General features: G+C 54.0%; 1 protein-coding gene across 11 annotated transcripts in view; it reads left to right on the forward strand.

Moving 5' to 3' along the window:
- Positions 1–20,529, forward strand: part of NTNG2 (netrin G2) — an 82,856-nt gene that overhangs the window by 55,189 nt on the left and 7,138 nt on the right. For 7 of the 11 annotated variants that reach the window (XM_008005872.3, XM_008005873.3, XM_037994199.2 and 4 more), the window contains 4 exons: positions 10,194–10,366; positions 13,799–13,822; positions 14,829–14,975; positions 18,806–18,874. In XM_008005872.3, the coding sequence (XP_008004063.3) occupies positions 10,194–10,366; positions 13,799–13,822; positions 14,829–14,975; positions 18,806–18,874 (413 nt within the window). Of the gene's footprint in view, positions 1–10,193; positions 10,367–13,798; positions 13,823–14,828; positions 18,919–20,529 lie in introns of those variants that run through there. The other 4 variants (XM_037994208.2, XM_037994209.2, XM_073022031.1 and 1 more) reach the window with 3 other exon arrangements.

Consider the following 20,529-nt stretch of genomic DNA (forward strand, 5'->3'; position numbering starts at 1 on the left):
CCAGAATAGGGCAGAGAAATCACAGAAGGCCGGCAGCCTGAGGCAGGGAGGGGAAGGGTGTGCCTCTGTCTGGGGGAGCTGCGGGGTGGCTGCAGTTCCAGGAGCCTGTGTCTATCCAAGAGTCATCACACTGAGACTCTTCAGGCTCTGCCCACTGCCTGCTTGAGACCCTTCCTAAAGTGGGGTTCACCAGCTGTGTGACCTTGGGCAAGTTGCTTAACTTCTCTTGCCTTGTTTCCTTGTCTGTGAAATAGAGATAGTACTAGTATACTCTGCATAAGGTTCCTATGAAGAGGTGATAACTTCACTCATTGAAAGCTCTGAGGATCCCTGGCCCTAGGAGCTCCTAAGTATAAGAAATGGAAAACTGGCATGTCCTGGGCACCTGTTTGTCTTATGCAAGAGCTTTGTAGACTGTCTCGCAGCTGATCCTTCCAACAACTCCATGAGGCAGGTGTTACTGCCATCCTTATTTTACAGATTAGGAAACTGAGGCCGAGTGAAATTCAGCAACTTTCCTGAGGTCACACAGTCGTTGGCAGAAGATCCCAGGCCAGTGGGGCCCGGGGGATGGGGCTACCATCTCACTGTCACCTAGAAAGACAAAAGGAAGGCACACAAACCCCAGTGGGCACCGCTCTGTGCCAGGGCTTTTGTTTTGTCCCAGCTGCGATGAGCGTGGGTGATATGGCCGGTGTGGTCCACATCTCTCCTCTGGGCCAGGGTCACTAGTGTTCGTAGCAGCCTGTAGCATACGCAAGATATTGTTTCCCGCTCTTCAGGTGAGAAAAGCGAGATTTGGTTGGCTAAGAATTTGTGCAGGCCACACAGCTGTGTGCAACGTGAGCCAGGCAGAAGCCCCGCCCAACAGCCACGAGGGCTCCCGGCTCCTGTTGGGCCACCCAGGAATGCAGACGCTAAGTTTGGCTCTGAGTCGAGCTGCCTGGATTCAAGTCCTGCCTCTACCCCTTACCAACTGTGGAACTTCAGGTAGCTCACTTCACCACCCCAGGTCTCAGTTTCCCCATCTGCACAATGGAGATAATAATGACACGTCGTTTGGAGGACTGCTGTGAAGGGCTGATGTGCTAATTTGGGTGGCGCTCTCAGAACAGTTCTTCATGCAAAGTGAACACTCTCGCATCAGCTCTCTACCCAGGAGCCTTCCTTTGAGGCATAATGTGATAGGGTTTTTTGTTTGTTTGTTTGTTTTTTGAGACCAAGTGTTGCTCTTGTCCCCCAGGCTGGAGTGCAGTGGTGTGATCTCGGCTCACTGCAACCTCCACCTCTTGGGTTCAAGCGATTCTCCTGCCTCAGCCTTCCGAGTAGATGGGATTACAGGCGCCTGCCACCACACCTGGCTAATTTTTATAGTTTTAGTAGACGGGATTTCACCGTGTGGGTCAGGCTGGTCTTGAGCTCCTGACCTCAGGTGATCCGCCCACCTCGGCCTCCCAAAGTGCTGAGATTACAGGCATGAGCCCCCATGCCTGGTCACAATGTGATAGGTTTATACAAATAGGAAAACAAATCTCTGAAGATTTTTAGGAGAGATACTGCAAGAAAAGCCTGTAAGCTGTCAGCATGCAGGTAAGCCCTTCACTGTTTCCACACACCCCATTCATTCATTCACTCACAGCTTTAGCCAGATGTGATTCCACACATTTAAAGCGTACAATTCAGTCGCTTTTAGGTTATTCACAGAGTTGTGCAACCATCACCACAGGAGATTTTAGAACATTTCCATTACCCTAAAAAGACACTCTGGCCAGGCGTGGTGGCACATGCCTGTCATCCCAGCTACTTGGGAGGCTGAGCCAGGAGAATCACTTGAACCTGGGAGGCAGAGGTTACAGTGAGCTGTGATCGTGACACTGCACTCAGCCTGGGGGACAGAGCAAGATGCTGTCTCAAAAAAAAAAATGGCCGGGCGCGGTGGCTCAAGCCTGTAATCCCAGCACTTTGGGAGGCCGAGACGGGCGGATCACGAGGTCAGGAGATCGAGACCATCCTGGCTAACACGGTGAAACCCCGTCTCTACTAAAAATACAAAAAACTAGCCGGGCGAGGTGGCGGGCGCCTGTAGTCCCAGCTACTCGGGAGGCTGAGGCAGGAGAGTGGCGTAAGCCCGGGAGGCGGAGCTTGCAGTGAGCTGAGATCCGGCCACTGCAGTCCAGCCCGGGCTACAGAGCAAGACTCCGTCTCAAAAAAAAAAAAAAAAAAAAAAAAAAATGCCATCTACCTATCCTAGACATTTTGTGTAAATGAAATTATACAATATCGCTGGGCACAGTGCTTCAAGCCTATAATCTCAGCACTTTGGGAGGCCCTACCGGGAGGATCACTTGAGGTCAGGAGTTCAAGACTAGCCTGGCCAACATGGCAAAACCCCATCTCTACTAAAAACACAAAAGTTAGCCAGGTGTGGTGGTGGGCGCCTGTAATCCCAGCTGCTCAGGAGGCTGAGGGAAGAGAATCACTTTAACCCAGGGGGCGGAGGTTGCAGTGAGCCAAGATCATGCCACTGCCCTCCAGCCTGGGTGACAGAGCAAGACTGCAAGCAAGCAGGCAAGCAAGCAAGCAAGCAAGCAAGCAAGCAAGCAAGCAAGAAAGAAAGAAAGAAAGAAAGAAAGAAAGAAGGGAAAGAAGGGAAAGAAGGGAAAGAAAGGAAAGAAAGGAAAGGAAGGAAGGAAAGGAAGGAAAGGAAGGAAAAAGAAAGGAAGGAAGGAAGGAAGGAAGGAGGAAAGAGAGAGAGAGAGGAAGGAAGGAAGGAAGGAAGGAAAGAAGGAAGGAAAAGAAAGAAAGAAAGAAGGAGAAAGAAAGAAAGAAAGAAAGAAAGAAAAGAAAGAAAGAAAGAAAGAAAGAAAGAAAGAAAGAAAGAAAGAGAAAGAAAGAAAGAAAGATAGATTATACAATACGTAGTGTTTCATCACTGACTGCTTTCACTTGGCGTAATGTTTTCAAGGTTCATCCGTGTCATAGTGTGGCTCAGTATTTCATTTCTTTTTATGGCTGTATAGTATTCCATTGCCCGTTTACACCACATTTTTTTTTCTGTTGATGGACATTGGGTTGTTCCCACCTTTTGACTATTATTAGCAATGCTGCTACCAACATTCGTGTACACATTTTGTGTCCCTTTCTCTTGGTTATATACCTCGGTAGAATTACTGGGTAACTCTCAGTTCACCTTTTGCAGAACTTGCAGGCCACTTTCCAAAGCAGCTGCACAATTTTACATTCCCACCAGCAGCGTATGAGGGTTCTGATTTCTCTGCATCGTCACCAGCAGGTGATTATCTGGTCTCTTTGACTCTGCCTATCCTGGCGAGTGTGAAGTGGTATCTCATTATGGCTTTGATGTGCATTTCCCTGATGGCTGTGATGTTAAGCATCTTTTCGTCTGCTTCTTGGACATGTGTATGCCTTCTTCGGAGAAATGTCTGTGCAGATCCTTTCCTCATTTTAAAAACTGGATTATTTGTCATTTTATTATTGAGTTTTAAGTGTTCATTAGATGTTCTAGATATACATTCCTTTTTAGCTATGTCATGACTTGCAAAATTTTCTCCCATTCTGTGGGTTGTCTTTTCACTTTCCTGACAGTGTCCTCTGAAGTACAACAATATTTAGTTTTGATGGAGTCTAATTTATCTGTTTTGTTCTTCTGTTGCTTTTGCTTTTGGCATCCTAAGAAACCATTGCTTAATTCAAGGTCATGAACCTTTGCCGCTATGTTTCCTTTTTTTTTTTTTTTTTTTTTTTTTTTTTGAGACACAGAGTCTCGCTCTGTGCTCAGGCCAGAGGCCAGGTCACCCTGGCCTGACCTCATGCTTCTAAATAACATTTCTAAAACATGAACTTTAGGCCAGGCGCGGTGGCTCACACCTGCCATCTCAGCTCACTGCAACCTCTGCCTCCTGGGTTCAAGTGATTCTCATGCCTCAAGACCTCCCAAGTAGCTGGGATTACAGGCACCCACCACCACACCTGGCTAACTTTTGTGTTTTTAGTAGAGACGGGGTTTCACTATGTTGACCAACTTCAACTCCTGACCTCTGGTGATCTGCCTGCCTCAGCCTCCCAAAGTGCTGAGATTACAGGCGTGAGCCACCATGCCTGGCTCCTACGTTTCCATCTAAGAGTTTTCTAGTTTGCAGGTCTTTGATCCATTTTGAGTTAATTTTTGTATGTGGTGTGAAGGATCCAACTTCGTTCTTTTTATGTGGGTTTCCCATATTATTTATTTATTTATTTATCTAATAATTTCTTTAAATTAATATACTTTAAAAATTTGGCCTCAGGTAGTATTTTTGAGATCCCAGGTCTTATGAGTTTGACATTTAAAAAAACGTACTGCGTATTCAAAAACAGGTAATAGCCTGTGAAGCTGTTTTACAGTCTGTGCGCCCATCTCCCCCAGTCTTCTGGTACGCCCCACTTTGGGAGCCAATGCTGATCGTGAGTTTTATGGAGAGGGAGAGTGTAGCAGGGGCTGATTGGAGGTAGGGATCGTGAAAGGCCTCCCCAAAGAAGCGGCATTTGGCCTAGAATCTCTCACCACCTCTAAGTATTAGCTCTAGGAGAAGGGGCGGAGCCTGTAGTACATTCCAGGCAGAAGGAACAGCATGTGCAAAGGCCCAGAGGAAAGCAAGATGAGAACATCTGCTGGACAGAGACGTGGAGAGGGAGGCAAAGAGACAGGAGAAGACAGAGACATGGAGAAAGGTGCACTGAGAGAGTCAGAGAGGCCAAGAGGTCATACACAAACACCATGTCCACACACAGACACAGAGGCAGTGCCACCCACAATGACCTGCAAAAGTCAGGGAGACCAGAAGCACCCGCATTGACCAGGTGCCATGTCTGTGCCAGCCTTGCCAACCTTTCCCCACACTGCACCAGCTCTTCCCTGCAGCCCTGCCAGGCAGGGCAGTGCTCTCCTTTGGAAGAAGCAGCACTGTGCTTGTTCTGGGGCTCAGCCATGGAGTTGAAGAGGCCAGGACATCTTCTCCTGTTCCCGAGGAAGACAGGACTGATAGGAGGGGCTGGCCAGGACGGAACCTGGGCAGAGCCAGCTGGGGAGGGACGTCTGGATTTGGGTCAGGAGAAACCAACTGTGTGACCTTGGGCGACTCCCCACTTGCACCACCCAGCCTGTCCAACTCTGACATCCAATGGCTACCTATTATCACCATTACAATGTGCTTCTTGGAATCAGCTGGTCTTCTATGCATCTTTACTGAGCCAAGGTCAATGTGATCACCCAAAGTTGATGACAATCTTCTCTTTCTGTAACTGATATCTAAAAATATCCCTTCTTCAGGCCAGCAGTGCAGAGCACATCCCCGGTTCCATACAGCTGCAGTGCTCCTCTCCGGCCAGCTCAGGGGGGTGTTAGATAGGAATTCAGAAGAAGGGAATTAAAACCTCCCCAGGTCAGATTTTGCAGACAAACTCTTGTTAGACAAAGTCAGACAGATTTCTTCCCTGCAGGTCTTGTCAGAGCCTTTAATCTGCTGAGACGTACTATGACCCTCAGTGGAGTGAGGTGGGATCAAGGAGCAGGTGTCAGGGGATTTGGAGGGCATCATATGCTTGACCAAAAAGGTTTAAGCATGGGGACTTTCTGTGCCAAGGACCATCTCTGGGATCTGGCGTCTCCAGAAAGAAGGGCTGCCTGTACCAATGGGTGCCCGCTGTCCCCCTCTGTGCCTTTCCCAGAGCTAAGCACACAGCTGTCCTGTAGCACGCGTGTGGCAATGGAGAGACGGGAATGCCAGGCAAAGAGTGAAGAGGCTTTTTAATGTTCTATTTATTTCAGCTTGGTGTTGCAGTAAAACTTCGGCAGGGTTAGTGTCCAGGCTCTCAGGGGAAGATGGAGTTAAAATAACACAGACTTCAGCGGTGGCTAGCACTGCTGGCCAGGGCTCTTGCTCTGCCATGGAATTCTGTTCCAGAGAATTCCAGAGACGTCCTTCATCCTAGGAACTGAGCATCACAGCACAATGGACACATGTAACCTAAAGTGGTAGGTTCCTGAGTACCCCCTCTCCCACGGTCCATCCAGGGCCTGCAGGATTCTCTCCTTCTCCTGGGAGGAAAGGCGTGAGCTCCGAAACCCACCACCTTCTCCACCCTCGCCTAACCTCATGCTTCTAAATAACATTTCTAAGACATGGACTTTAGGCCAGGCACGGTAGCTCACACCTGTAATCCCAGCACTTTGGGAGGCTGAGGTGGGCAGATTGCTTGAACCCAGGAGTTTGAGACCAGCCTGGGCAACACAGGGAGCCCCATCTCCACAAAAAGTAAAAATAAAATTAGCTGGGCATGGTGGCACGAGACTGTGGTCCCAGCTACTCGGGAGGCTGAGAAGGGAGGATCGCTTGAGCCGGAGAGGCAGAAGTTGCAGTGAGCCAAGGTTGTGCCACGGCACTCCAACCTGGGTGACAGAGTGAGACCCTGTCTCAGAAAACAGAAGAATTCCATCACCTGGATGTACCGTAATTTCCCTAACCATTCTGCAGGATAATTCGAGGACAGAGAGAAGCCCCCAAGGAAGAAGGCAGCCCTGGTGACCAAAACTGGCTGATGGGGGTTACCTGGGAGCCCCAGGGCTGGTGGATGCAGGGGCCACTGTTTCCCCACCCAGATCCTTGCTCTGGAAGGCGCCCCCCAGAGGACCCTTCATTCCCAGTCAGATGGGGACAGAGGCGGAGCAGAGCCGAGGGAGGAGGGCTCAGATGAAGCGCCTGGTGGGACTGATATATGAGGGGGGCCAGACGCGAGGAGGGAGATTCGCAGCCTGTGTTGTCCAGGAGGATTTGGGGACTGTGAGGTGAGAAAACAAAAAACCTCACCCAGCCCAGTGGAAGGGGAGCATGAAGAGAGAAGAAAATGCCAGTTACACATCCTCAAGACAATCTCTGAATGGACGAGCGCCAGTCAGGGGGAAACGGAAGTTGCAGTGAGCCAAGATCGTGCCATGGCACTCCAGCCTGGGTGACAGAGTGAGACTCTGTCTCAAAAAACAAAAAGATGCCCCGCACCCCAGGCACGATGGGTGGGACCAGGTGCCCTGCCCTGGTCCAGGCCTCTATTCACAGGGTCTCGCTGGTCTCTCCCTGCCCAGGCTTTTGTCTCCCAGACAAACCAGTCTCCATGAAGCGGCCACAGCAATATAAAATACGGCCCAGAGCAGGACACGCTTAACCTGTCAAAGGCTTGCAGAGTAAAATCCCACCTCTGTCTCCTGGTCTGGCCTCCTCCACCCCCCAGCCTCGTTGCAGACCTCACGAGTGGAACTCCTTTCAACCCCAGGGCTTTCCTCATGCTCTTGCCTCTTTCTAGAAGGTTCTCCCCTTCTGGCCCAGCAACTCTCAATCCTCCTTCAGGTCTTAGTTTAAAACTGTTCTTCCTGAAAATCCTGGACTCCCTTAGTGCCTTCTTTGCACAACACATGCGCTCTCTTAACGGTTGAGATGAACACTTGAAGAGGTGTGTGATTCTTATTTTTATAATTAATAGACTTTATTTTTAGAGCAGTTTTAAGTTTACAGAAAATTGAGCAGATAGTACAGAAAGTTCGCATTTCCCTACCACCCCTGCACAGTTTCCCCTATTGTGGAGTATATGTGTTACAATGATGCACTAACATGGATACAGTAGCATTCACTAGAGCCTGTTGTTTACATCAGGACTCACTCTGTGTTGGACACTTCCGTGGGTTTTGCTATATGCATAATGCCAGGTATCTACCATTGTGACATCATAAACGATGGTTTCACCACCCAAAAAATCCCTGTCTGCCACCTATTTATCCTCCCTCCCTGTCCCCTCCAATCACTGATTTTGTTCATGGTCTCCCAGCTAGACTCAAAGCACCATCAGGGCAGGGAGCCATCTGCTTTGCTGACATTATACTCACTGTTCCCAACTCAGAGCCCCTGCCACATAACAGGTGCCTGATAAATATTTTTCTTTGCATCTTTTAATAAAAATAGGATTCTACTAAACCCATTGTTCTGCAATTTGCTTTTTCCAAATACTGACAATATATCTTGGAAATCTTCCCATATCAGAATATAGACCACACACTGTCTCTCCTTCACTTTCTGTTATGGAGAATTTCCAACACAAAAGAAGACAGAATCTGCTATGATGAACTGCTGTGTACCTCTCACCCGACTGCAGTTATCAACTAGTGAACCTTCCTGTTTCATCTGTACCTCTGCCCATCAGATAATTTCACCTGTAAATATTTCTGTATGTAGCTCTCTCTCCTTTTTTTTTTTCTTTTCTTTTCTTTTTTTTTTTTTTTTTTTTTTTTTTTTGAGATGGAGTCTCACTCTGTCTCCCAGGCTGGAGTGCAGTGGTGCAATGGCTCACTGCAACCTCTGTCTCCTGGGTTCAAGCGATTCTCCTGCCTCAACCTCCCAAGTAGCTGGGATTACCGGATGCACCACCACACTTGGTTAATTTTGTATTTTTAGTGAGATGGGGTTTCACCATGTTGGACAGACTGGTCTCGAACTCCTGACCTCAGGTGATCTGCCTGCCTTGGCCTCCCAAAGTGCTGGGATTACAGGTGTAAGCCACCACACCCGACCCTTTTTTTTTTTTTTTTTTTTTTCTTTTTTTTTTTCTGGAGACAGAGTCTTGCTCTGTCTCCCAGGCTGGAGTGCAGTGATGCAAACATGGCTCACTGAAGCCTCGAACTCCTGGGCTCAAGGGATACTCCCACCCTAGCCTCTTGAGTAGCTAGGACTGCAGGCATGCGCCACCACACTGGCTAATTTCTTTATTTTTTGTAGAAACAGGATCTCACTATGTTACACAGACTGGCCTCAAATTCCTGGGCTCAATCTATCCTCCTCTCTCAGCCTCCTAAAGTGCTGGGATTATAGGTGTGCACCACCATGCCTGGCCTGTGTGGTTCTCTAAAAGATAAGGACTTTAAAATATATAACCACAATATCATCATCACACCTAGTAAACATCAATTTAATATCATCTAATATAGGCAATGTCCAAATTTCCAGTTATCTCATAAATATACGTTCCATTTGTTTGCGTGTTTGATTTTACAGGATGTTTGAACCAAGGGCCAGAGGAGCTTCACGTCTGCCATTAATTGGTATACTTTTGAGGTTTCTCCTGCTCTAGGTCCATCCTTTTTCCATATCAGTTTTTTCTCCAGTCAACTCATCCCTTGGAAAAAGTGGTCATTACCGTCGGAGATTCCTCCAGTCCAGATCTTGTGGATGGCGTCCCCTGGTGTCGTTCAGGGTGATGCTCTGTCCTCTGTCTTTCCTATGTGCTCACAGCTCGGTCTAGAGGCTTGATCTGATTCAGGCTCAATTGCTTTGGCTTCGGGTGAGGGTGTGTTCTTCTAGAGACGCTCACTGTCTGCTGGCCTCTCAGTGGGAAATTCTGGGCTGGTGCAGCTCAGTGCCTGGAGCCATTCATTCATCAGGGACTGCAAATTCTCCTGTGAAATGCTCCTACAAAAAAGAAGCTTCCCCTCATCAACTTTCGGTTACCCCGAGGTACAGTTTATATAGGACAGGCAGGATAAATGCTTGATTCTTTCCCTTTATTTACCAGTTTTCAGAATAATGAGTCGCCTATAAATATTTGAATGAATGGATGAATAATACATGTGTGAATGAACTGATGGGGATGTGGGAGTTGGGGGTTCTGTCACCCTCAAGGGTGTGGCCGTGGACCACAAGCTGACAGCAGAGGTCCAGCCCGAAGCCAGGTGCCTTTCTACACAGTGAGGTGCAGCCTGTGGCCAGGTCCCTGTCTCCACCAGGGGCTGGCAGCAGCCTCTGCCACCCATCAACCCACCTCAGTCAAAAGCTAGGTGATCAGAAGCTGCATTACTAAGAATCTAGCATCAGGGACAAGGGAGTACCATCACTCTCCCTGACTGAGATGTGAGGAATCCTTGAAACCAGCATCGGAGCGGAGAGGAGAGCCGCGCAGTGAGTGCAGCGGTGGCTTTCGGAACGCGGCGTTGATCTCTCCGCAGGAAGGGGAATCAAGGAGTTTCTGGCCTAAAGGTTAGGATGGTGGCCTCCAGGGTTTCTTCCTGGGCCCCTCCTGGGAGGCTCTCCTTTCCCCAGAGGCCAGGCCAGGCTGCCCACAAGCTCTCTGACATCTCTGCCCTCTCGGTGTCTCCCCAGGTGCAAGTGCAACCTACACGCCAACCTGTGCTCCCTGCGCGAGGGCAGCCTGCAGTGCGAGTGCGAGCACAACACCACCGGCCCCGACTGTGGGAAGTGCAAGAAGAATTTCCGCACCCGGTCCTGGCGGGCCGGCTCCTACCTGCCGCTGCCCCACGGCTCTCCCAATGCCTGTACGTGCCACTCCCCGGGGCCCCAAGCCTGCATGGCTGTAGTCTTCCCCGCCCATCCATCCCAGGAGCTGTGGATCATACACACGCACACATACCTGCACACAGGCACATACGTGTGCACATGCACAAAACATACGAGCATGCATGCACAGGCATGGGCATACATATAAATGCACAAACACGTGCATGCACAGACACACACATGCATGCATGGCCCCCCCCCACACACACACTGTTCTACAGCTCCCAAGCACCAGGTCTTGTAACAAGTCCCTCTAGCATACCTGCATCCCGCCGAACGCTAAGCTGCCCTTCCAGCCCTGGTCCGCAGGGAAACCTGAGATGAGCAGCATTTCTGCAGCCCTTCCCCTTCTTAACCCTGACGGCTGGCAGGAGGCCCCCATGGGATGGTAGGGAGTGATGGGGTGGGACCCCCACTTCAGGTGAGGGGATCAGTAGCGTCATTCCTGATCATGAGCATCTCTGGGGTGTTTGGAGCAAGCCACAAAAGCCAAGTGCTGCGTGTTCAGCACTTCCTCCATCCTCAGAGCAACCCCTGGGAGCTGAGCTCCTGTCATCCCATTTTACAGATGTGTTCTCTATGGCCTGCACCAGAGTCCCCTGCACATGCGCTCTGCCCACCCCTCCCCTGTCCTCGCCCAGCCATGCCAGGGAGCCATCCTCAGGGTCTGCCCACTCACATCTGCGTCGTAGACCCCCTTCGGAGGACCCCCACTCAGGAAGCCCCTGGGCTGCAAGTGGAGAAGGCCACAGACTGCCCCTGGGGTGGGCTCTCCCTGACCCCCACCGCTGCCACTTTACGGATGCTGGCCGTTCTCAAGTGTGTGGTTGGTGCCCGAGGCCCTCCTGGGCACTTTGTGCATCTCGCTTCCACCTCACACAGCCCCACAGGGCGCAGTCCTTATTATGCTCCATTGTCCAGATGAGCAGACTGAGGCCCAGCGAACCTCGGGGCCTCCCAGGTTTCACAGTGAGTTGCATGCCAACACCAGGGCTTAGGGCAGCTACTGGATCTGATGCCCACACCAGGCCTGGGCAGTGGGCTCCTGCACCCCATCTGGGCATCCTCCCTCGACGGGTGGAAGATTTATGTGACTTTAGGCTGATCAAAGCTGAGAGCCATGTGCAGAGGCCATGACAGGCATGTCACGCGTGTGCTGCAGCAGGCGGTGAGACAGGCCTTTGAAGGGGTGACTTGGCAGGCACCAAACAGCACTCTCGGGTCTTCAAAGGCACAAAGAGCACTCCGGGGGCTGACAGCCCACTCCAGCCACTGCCTCCTCCCAGCTTGCCGTCCCCATCTCTTTGTGGTCCAAACCCTTTCCTGAGGTCTCTCTTTAGTGGCCGTCACTCTCTCCCTGACTCACAAATTTGCTTCCCCTTTGTCTATCCTGAGGGCCTCTCTCCCTTCCCTCCTCTCTGCCTCCGTTCTCTCCATCATCATGCCCTCCTTTTTTTTTTTTTTTTTTCTTAGAGATAGGTTTCTCACTCTGTCGCCCAGGCTGGAGTGCAGTGGCACAATCATGGCTCACTGTAACCTCAACCTCCTGGGCTTAAGCGATCCTCCACTTCAGACTCCCAAGTAGCTGGGACCACAGGTGCATGCCACCGGGCCCGGGTAATTTTTGTGTTTTTTGTAGGGAAAAGGTTTTGCCATGTTGCCCAGGCTGGTCTCGAGATCCTGAGCTCTAGTAACCCTCCTGTCTTAGTCTCCCAAAGTGCTGGGATTACAGGCATGAGCCACCATGTCTGGCCATTTCTGACTTTTTTCTTCTTCCACTTGCCTCCTGCATCTGGAGGTTCTGCAAGGCCTCCCTCTGCCCGTCTCTGGCCACCTGAGACACTTAGCTGCAGGTCACACCTAGGAGGATCCACTGTCCCCACCCTCACCACCACCGGTCTAGCCAGCGATGGACAGACAGGCCTGTAGGGACTGCGCAGCTGGGGCTTCCTTATTTAAGGGAGACTCCTGGAGCTGGCCCCACCTCCTGCTTCTCTGGGAGTCCCTGGGAATTGCCTTTGAGGCCCCCAAGCCCCAGGAAGGAGGGGTTTCTTCTGATATTTGCGGGCGCTGCTGTCCTCAGCACCCGGGTCTCCTGCCTTCTCTGGGGCGCCAACAGGAAACAGCCCAAGGAGACACAGAGGCTAATTTTGCCCTCACCCTGCCCCTGCCGTGACCCCTCCTCAGTAAGTGGCACCGATACACACGGGGCCAAGCTGCAAGTCTAGGGGTCACCTTGACTGGAGACCCTCCTCCCCGCCACGTTCTTCCAACTTCCCTCCATCCTCCCAGGTCTCTCCCAACGCCACCCTCAGCCCTGCAGCCGCCCTCACTCCCAATGCCTTCCCACCTTCTTACCCCTCTGCCCCCACCTGGCCAGCCCATCATCACCCCCCAGGGCCCAACTTAGAGGCCCCAGGACCTCCCTGTGCCCTGCCTGATGTCCCGCCTGTCTCCACGGAGCCTCACTTGGTCACCACCCAGTCCTGGTGGTGCTTACTGTGGCTGCACCCTGAGGTGTCCTCAGGGTCTAGCAGGTGCCTGCCCAGACACGGAGGTGGAGGAAGGAGTGGGTGGGGATAGGCTCGTCCTCCCAGGCCCAGGAGGAGTCCATGAGCCACACGTCCCACTGCTGATCCCACAGCGTCCTTTCTTGGGAACACTGTGGCGAAAGCTGTGGCACCAGCTCCTTCCTTTTGCAACTGGGATGAATCTCACCCCAGGATTTCGAGGCCCCTGGTCACACCAGGATCATAGGCCTCCCCCATCCCCTGGACACACAGAGACACCCAGATTCGAGTCAGGCCTCGCCCTCTCCCAGCTATATTTCTCCCCCAGCCACGTGTCCTCAGCTGTAGAATCAGGACCGTAAGGAAACTCCCTCATGGGGTTCTTATGAGGACGGCACGGTTCATGTAGGGGATGCTGACACTGTGCCTGGCACGTGGGACGCACAGCACCCGCGACGGCCGTTCCCGTGGTTTCTCAGCGAGTTTTCCAGCCACACTGCACTTCTTAGACAGGAACACTCCATACAATGTCCTTGTCCTGCACTGGAGGGCCCAAAAATCTAAAATAGGAGTGTGTATGAAGCTCCCAGTGGAGCGTTTGGCACCTGTCAGCATGTCCCCAAGGACAAGTCACGGCTCTGAGATTCAGTGTCTCCATCTGCAAAATGGGCCAATAGTGGTTCCTCCCTCCCAGGGCTGCAGTGAGGATGGAACTGGATAATCCACCCTGGTCCCCACACCCTGCAGGTCATCAATGCTAGCAGCTGTGTGGTGCAGCAGGTGCTCTTGAGGGAGGAGCACCTCCAGGCCCTCCCCTGCCCTGCTGGCCCCTCTGCAGGGAGGCGACAGCCAGGCCCCTTCCCCTGGGGCAGCCAGCTCACGCCCCTCTCTCTCCCGCAGGTGCTGCTGCAGGTTCCTTTGGCAGTAAGTACACGCCCAGGGAGGGCGGCCAGGGCCCCTCTTTGCATGTCCTGGAAAAAGCAGGAGAGAAAAAAAGGGGCTTCCGTGTCCCCTCTGGGACTTGGGCCTATTCACTCCGTCCTCTAATTACACCCCATCTGCTTCTCCACCTCTCCCCCCTCCACCTCTCCCCTCCACATCATATGCCATGTGTCATGTGTCATTTTGCTGTGACCTGCTGTCCAGCAAGTCTCAGGCTCTCCCAGGAGCTCCATCAGTGCTGCTTTGGAAAACAGGACAGGACCCTTGGCCCCGGGTGGGCTCCCTGCTCCTCCTGCCGCCCGGGCCTCTTCTCTCACCTGGATCTGGGAGAGGAGTCTCTCCTGCCAGGCGAGAGTGGGGTGACCTTCCCCCACCAGGGGCAGAATCCACCCCCCAGCCTGACCGTGGGGGCAGCCTCCCTCTGAGCAGCCTCTGCAGCCACCTTGGCCCAGGGCTCTGCTCATCCAGGTCAGCTCAGGTCCCAGGGGAGTTGGACCAAGGAGGGGTGTCTGCAGGAGGTGGGGGTCCTGAGAGTTCCCCAGGAGGGTGAGGGCGACATGGTGCCCGCAGGTTATCAGTGAATGTCATCGAGACCGTCCCCAAACACTCACAGGGCACCAGGCACAGTCTCTCATTTCAGCCTTGCAAACCCCTCCCCCTGGGAGGTCGCCATCTGCTCCGAGAGGCAGCAGGAAAGGGCTGGCCACTGTCAAAGAGCCAGCCGGGAGCAGACCCCAAATCTCAGAAATGCTTGTGGGGTGCACTGTCAGCCTCCGCCAGGGCTCTGTGGGGCCCCACATCCCACCCACATTGTCCCTCCCAGACCCAGAGGGCCCCTGGCTGGGAAGCCAATGGGCCGAGAGGGCGCCAGAACAAAGGCGGGCCCTGCAGGGACGTGGGCCAGCACAGCCGTTGTAAGTTACTTCTCTGTGGTGTCCCCACCCCAGCAACCCCCCCACCCTCTCTTGCTTTTCCCATCTCTCACCAGGCATCAGCAGGTCCCAGAAAGACCCCGACCCCAAAGGCCCTGTGGCCACTGCGGCCACCACAGCCATGACAAGGGCCCCCACTACTCCTGTCCCCTCCACGTCCACTGCCTGGGCCCCCACGGCTCCCAGCACCCCACAGCCCACAGGTGGGTGCCAGGGTACAGTGACCCCTGCCATCCCACCCTCTCTTGCTTCTAGCCTGCGTCCCCGCCTCTCTTGGGGTGGGAGGGTCGGCAGCCCTGTGCGGGAGAGCAGGGGCTTGGCTCTTAGAATAGAGACGCTGCAACCCTAGAGCTGGGAGGCCACAGGCCAAAGGGGCTTCCAGGTCACCTGAGTCAACCTGTTCCTGAGCCCAACCAGGAGATTCAATGGTCAGTTCAGCTTCCGAAATCGTCTTCCTCCTGCCCTTCAAGCCATTGCTTAGAAGGTCCCAGACCAGTGTGGCCAGACAGCTGCAGGAACTGGGAGGAAAGGTGCTGGGGGCAGCAAGGCCATCCTGACATGCAGCCAAAGACCGGCCTTGTCTCCCAGTGGTGCTTCTGCCTCCACGGTTGCTGGTGCCCCGCCCACACCCTGCCCCCACCTGGCCCCCAGGGCCTCTCTGTCCTTAACCCCTCAGCAGCGCGCAGGTGCGACGGATGGAGCAGGGTTAGCCCAGAAAGCAAATGTCTCTGATCAGCAGGCCAGAGTGAGCCTCTGGAGTTGGGTTTGGCTGCTGGGAATGTGGGGGCTGCGTGTGTAGTGCAAGGCCAGGCCAGGGCCAGACGTCCTGCCCCCTCAGAGGTCCGCTACAGACAAGCATGGAAAGCTGATTCTCACGCCCCTCCGAAGGAGGGATTCGCGTATATTCAAGGCTGGGGATGCTGGGGTGGGCCTCTGCTCTCACCTGGACTCACCTTGGGAGTGTCCCTGGACTCTGCGCACTGCAGGTGCCAGGGGTCTGAAAGGATTTTTCCTTCCCAGAGGGCTCCAGGAAGACGATGACCAAGGGGAATTCTTCCCGGTCCCAGCCGGGGAGGGGTGCTCCAATAACCTGCCATATCCTGTCCCCCACCTCCCTGCAGGGAGGACCTGGTGGGGACTCCTCACCCCTTGGGTAGTGCCCTGGCCCTCCCTCTCTCTGATCCAAGAGGACCTGCCCCACTGCTCCTTCCCCCTGGAGGGGTGGCATTTCTGAAGGGCAGAGTCCCCTCCGTGAGCTCCTGCCTTGGCCTGTTGCTGGGCGGGCACTCAGGCTCCCCAGGCGGGGGCAAATGCTGAGAGAAAGACCTCCTCCTTCCTAGGCCATCCAGAGCGGCTCCCCTGGGGGGCGGCACACCCCACTTCTCTCTACATCCTTCCTTTTCTGCACGAGGCATTTACAGGAGGCAGGGGTAGCCGAAAGATTGGGGGATTTCAGGGAAGCCGCCTGGCCCAGGAATCCTCCTTGGGGTGGAGGATGTGGGTCACTCTGAGAATTCTGGACTTCAGACATAGGTTGGCGCAGCCACAGGGGAGCTGTGCTTGGCTACTGAGCCTGTGGTGGGCAGACAGAAGCAAAAACAGTGGTGGTGGGTGCTGTGCCTGCCTCCAAACAGTGGTCTGGCTGGGAGGCCAGATACTCTCCATATCACATGTGCAAGTGTACACACGCACACACAGAGGAACCTTGAATCCATTTGCGGAGCTGCTTCTGACTTGGTGCCAGGGCAGCCGTGGGAGGCTGGGCAGATTGTGCAAAGTTGGGAATTAAAGAGGAAAAGTCAGAGGCCGGAGTGGTAAATGTGGGGGAGGCAAGGATCCCCAGGATCCCCTGGGGGAGCAGAAGACACACCCTCCCTCTCGGCAGGACAGTGTTGCTCTGCACCCTCAGCCCTGTGTCAAGAAGCGGGACATTAGGGGAAGAGGTGCCTCCAATGTGACAGTCAGTGGCCCCCACAGCCCACATCTAGGGGCTCCTCCCTCCTTTTCAGCAACCGAAGCCCCTGTCCAGAGCCCCCATTAATAAAAACGATCATTGCAGTTACTGAGGGTGAGTTCTCCCGGGCTAAAGGCTGTGCTCCTATCATCGTATCATTATATTCTGGGGTCACAGCTCTGTGAGATGGAGGCTGTTATTTTCCTAGTCCCACAGGTGAGGGGATCGAGGCTTAGGAAGAAGCAGCTGGATTTTATGATATGTAAATTATACCTCAATCAAGCTGTTTCAGAAGAAAGAAGAAAAAAGAAAAAGAGGCAGCTGCCTGATGTCCCGGGATTATGGAGAGGCACAGGCAGGATTTGAACTCAGGGTGTGCCAACTCAGCCACCCAAAGCTGTTGCCCTGAGGCCTCCAGGGGCTATGAGGTTGTGCTATCTTTATTTATTTATTTGTTTGTTTGTTTATTTAGAGATGGAGCTTCGCTCTTGTCGCCGAGGCTGGAGTGCAATGGTGCGACCTCAGCTCACCACAACCTCCGCCTCCCGGGTTCAAGCAATTCTCCTGCCTCAGCCTCCCAAGTAACTGGGATTATAGGCACCCGTCACCGGGTTCAGCTAATTTTTGTCTTTTTAGTAGAGACGGGGTTTCACCATGCTGGTCAGGCTGGTATGGAACTCCTGACCTCAACTGATCCACCTGCCTCAGCCTCCCAAAGTGCTGGTATTCCAGGTGTAAGCCACAGCACCTGGCCAGGTAGTGCTATCTTTAAGGCCTGGCTTGCAGGGCTTCCCAGTTCCAAAGGAGCAGACCAGGCTTCCATGGGGCCTTGGCACAGCACACAGGCCATGGCGAGAACTTGCTTCCTGCACACCTGAGTTGTGTCCCTGGGCAGCCCAGCCAGGACTCTCTCCCTCCCCAAGACCCTGGTCCCTGAAAGATCCTGAATATCCCCAGACGCCTCTCAACAGGTGCTTTGGGCTCTTTGACCAGAGTCCAGCTGGGCCTCTGAACTCCTGGGCCAGATGTTTCTCCCGCCTGCCAATGTCAAGCTGTCTGGAGGACAGCGCTGGGGGCGGAAAACGCCGCTGGAGATACTAATCCTCTCCTGGGCTGGGCCACGGAGGGTGGAGGGAGACAGACTCCGAAGCAAATGCCTTCAGGGCTGGCTTTCTTGTGGCTCTAATTAAGCCCTTGCCAATTTGGGCCTGGCGGCCTCATCTTCCCACTGAACATCGTATTAAAGTCAATTGATGTCCAAAGCTCTCCGCTCCCAGCTGGGAAGTCTTCCGCCCTTGTTAGCTGGTAGCTTTTCCTTTTCTTTCCCCGCAGCCACCATTGTGTATAATCCCTTCAAGAAGCGGAAAACAGCAGCCCTCCCCTGTCCCCCTGGGTTTGTCCTTGGAAATTTGGGCACAGGACAGTTCTTTGCCAGCCCTGCCTGCCTTCCTGGCTGGGGGTCCTGTTAGTCTAGGGGCTGAGCACTGTGGCGTTTGGGGGCTGATTCATGCTGGGGTCCCTGGTGAAAATGGGCCCAGGCCAGGCGTCAGGAAGGTAGAAGGGCAGTGATCAGGGAAGCAAGTCAGATGCTGGGGGAGGCTCCGGTCCCCGGATTGGGGCTGGACAGGAAGAAGGCCTTCCAGAACACTTCCGGACACATCTAAGATCTTGGCCGGAACACGTGCCCCACTTTGCAGCCATTAGAGACATCAGCTCAGAGAGGTCTGGGCCCAGAGACAGGACCTGGTCTAGCTCTGTCCTTCAGTCAGAACGGGAATCACACAGGGAGTGTAGAAGCGTCTCGCTGAAGCATACGCAGATTCTCAGGCATGAGGCCACCTCCCATCTATCTGGCTTTAAGTCTGCATGTGCCGTCCACAGACTGCAATAGTGTAGATGCTGCCTCTGTAGTAGATTTGGACCCAGTTCCTTTGGCCAGTGTAGACAGAGCCTCTCCTAATAGTGCTGCTGCTTTAAGGGGCCTGTGGGGTGCGGGGCTGTGGTGCCTCAGTAAGTGCCCAGCTTCCCTCAGCACCACCCCCCTCACATAACTTGGTTTCTTCTCTTCTTCCCCCCAAGAGTGGACCAGGCCATCTACGGCTGCCCCGCTCTCAAGCAGGTGGTCCCAGGTGGCCGCCCGTGCAGAAGGTATGGGGGCAAGGCCTGTGATGGGCCTGAGACCCCGGGGAAGCGCCCTCTTAGACTCATAGGCCCCTCCCCCTGTAGTGGAAGTAGCAGGGGTGCTTGGTGGGGACCTGGGGTGGGGCGGGGGGGTGGTGACGCAGCAACCAACTGAGGGCATGGGTGTAGAATGTCGGTACCTGGGAAGCTCTAGAGCATAGTGGTGAGGGAGTGGCCTGGTAGAGCAGGTCTACCAGCTCTGCCCCCAAACTTCACCTGCTTAGAGAGGTTCCATGTGGCACCGCCACGCCAAGCCCTTCCACCAGCACTCCCTCCGAGGGCTTCGGAGTCGAGTGGAGGTCCTGCCTCCCATGACAGGAACCCCCCTTTCCAGCTCCCCCTTGCTCACAGGACACCAGGGCAGTTGCTGGATCACAGAGAGAGTCAGAGGGGGCTTCCTGCAGGAGCGGGGTCCGTGAGACCTCAGAGGGTGGACTGTGGCAGGTGAAGGAAGAAGGTGGCATATTCCAGGCCGCAGGACCAGCCAGGGCAAAGGCTTGGCAGTGGGATGGCAGGGAGCCTGACAAAGTGGAAAATGTGTGGGTTAAAGGTGGAAGGGCGGGATCCTGGAAGACACTGACATCCTCCTGTTACATGGGAGGAGACGCACGGGCTCATCTGTAGCCGTAGACAGACACGCCAAGGAAACTCGCAGGCCTGCCTGACTCTCCAGAAGGGAACTGGTCCCTGGCCCCAGCTCACCAAGCCTGGGCTGGGAATTAGGGCCTGAGGTCTAGGGAACCAGTGAACTGTTCCTCCAGCTCACCTGTTCAAATTCCCTCCAGCCCCAGCTCTGAGCAGCGAGCCGGGCTTTGAGCGCCCTCTACTGGGAGGAAGCTCTGGCGCTGGAAGCATATTTAGAGACGGTCGGATGGTTGGTTCCTAGAAACCTGGAGGACCTGGGTCTGGTGTCCTCTCTGGTGATTGAGACAAAGCTGACGAGAGCCATCACTTCCCTGCCCTGGGCCCACCAGGCCGCCACAGACCCCCATAGGGAAGCCAAGGCAGTGACGCTTCCGGGACAGTGGCCTGCTCACGCACAGATAGGGCGCTGGGGCCCCGGTGGGATGCTGGGCAGGGCGTCGCTGTTCCTGGCTTGACAGCACTTGCGAGTGGGACTCCAGGGACAGCGAAGGATTCACTTTGGCTGGAGCAGGAAGATTGTTTCAGAAAGGAAGGGAGATGCCAAAGTCCTTAAATGCCAGGTTTAGTCTCTGGGTTTGATGCTCCTGAAAGTTTGAAGAGGAGGTGGGGAGAGCAAAAGACAGGTGTGCAACACGCTATCCGTCTAAAAGCCGTTCGGCTTCCAAGAAGGCCTTAGCAGGGCGCGGGGGGTGTCAGGGGTTACAGAAGTCATTTGGGGGAGTAATCCAGCCAGATGTGTCCATGGTCTCAGAGAGGGGACCAAGGGCAGGGCTGATTTGCGAGCTCGGGATGTGCTGTGTTTCCTTCAGGAAGGGGCCCTACCTCCCTGGGCTCTTCGAGGAGAGGGGCTGTGTGATTTGAGGCCAGAGGGGCCTCTCCCTCCCTCACATCTGAGCAGGCGACAAGGCTGCCTGCCCTAGAGCTGGCCCAGGGCCGCTTGGAAGCCTTTGCTGGGCTCTTCCCTGGGCAGCGGGACC

Source organism: Chlorocebus sabaeus, chromosome 12 (assembly GCF_047675955.1).
Source record: "Chlorocebus sabaeus isolate Y175 chromosome 12, mChlSab1.0.hap1, whole genome shotgun sequence".
In the NCBI taxonomy this organism is placed as follows: Eukaryota; Metazoa; Chordata; class Mammalia; order Primates; family Cercopithecidae; genus Chlorocebus; species Chlorocebus sabaeus.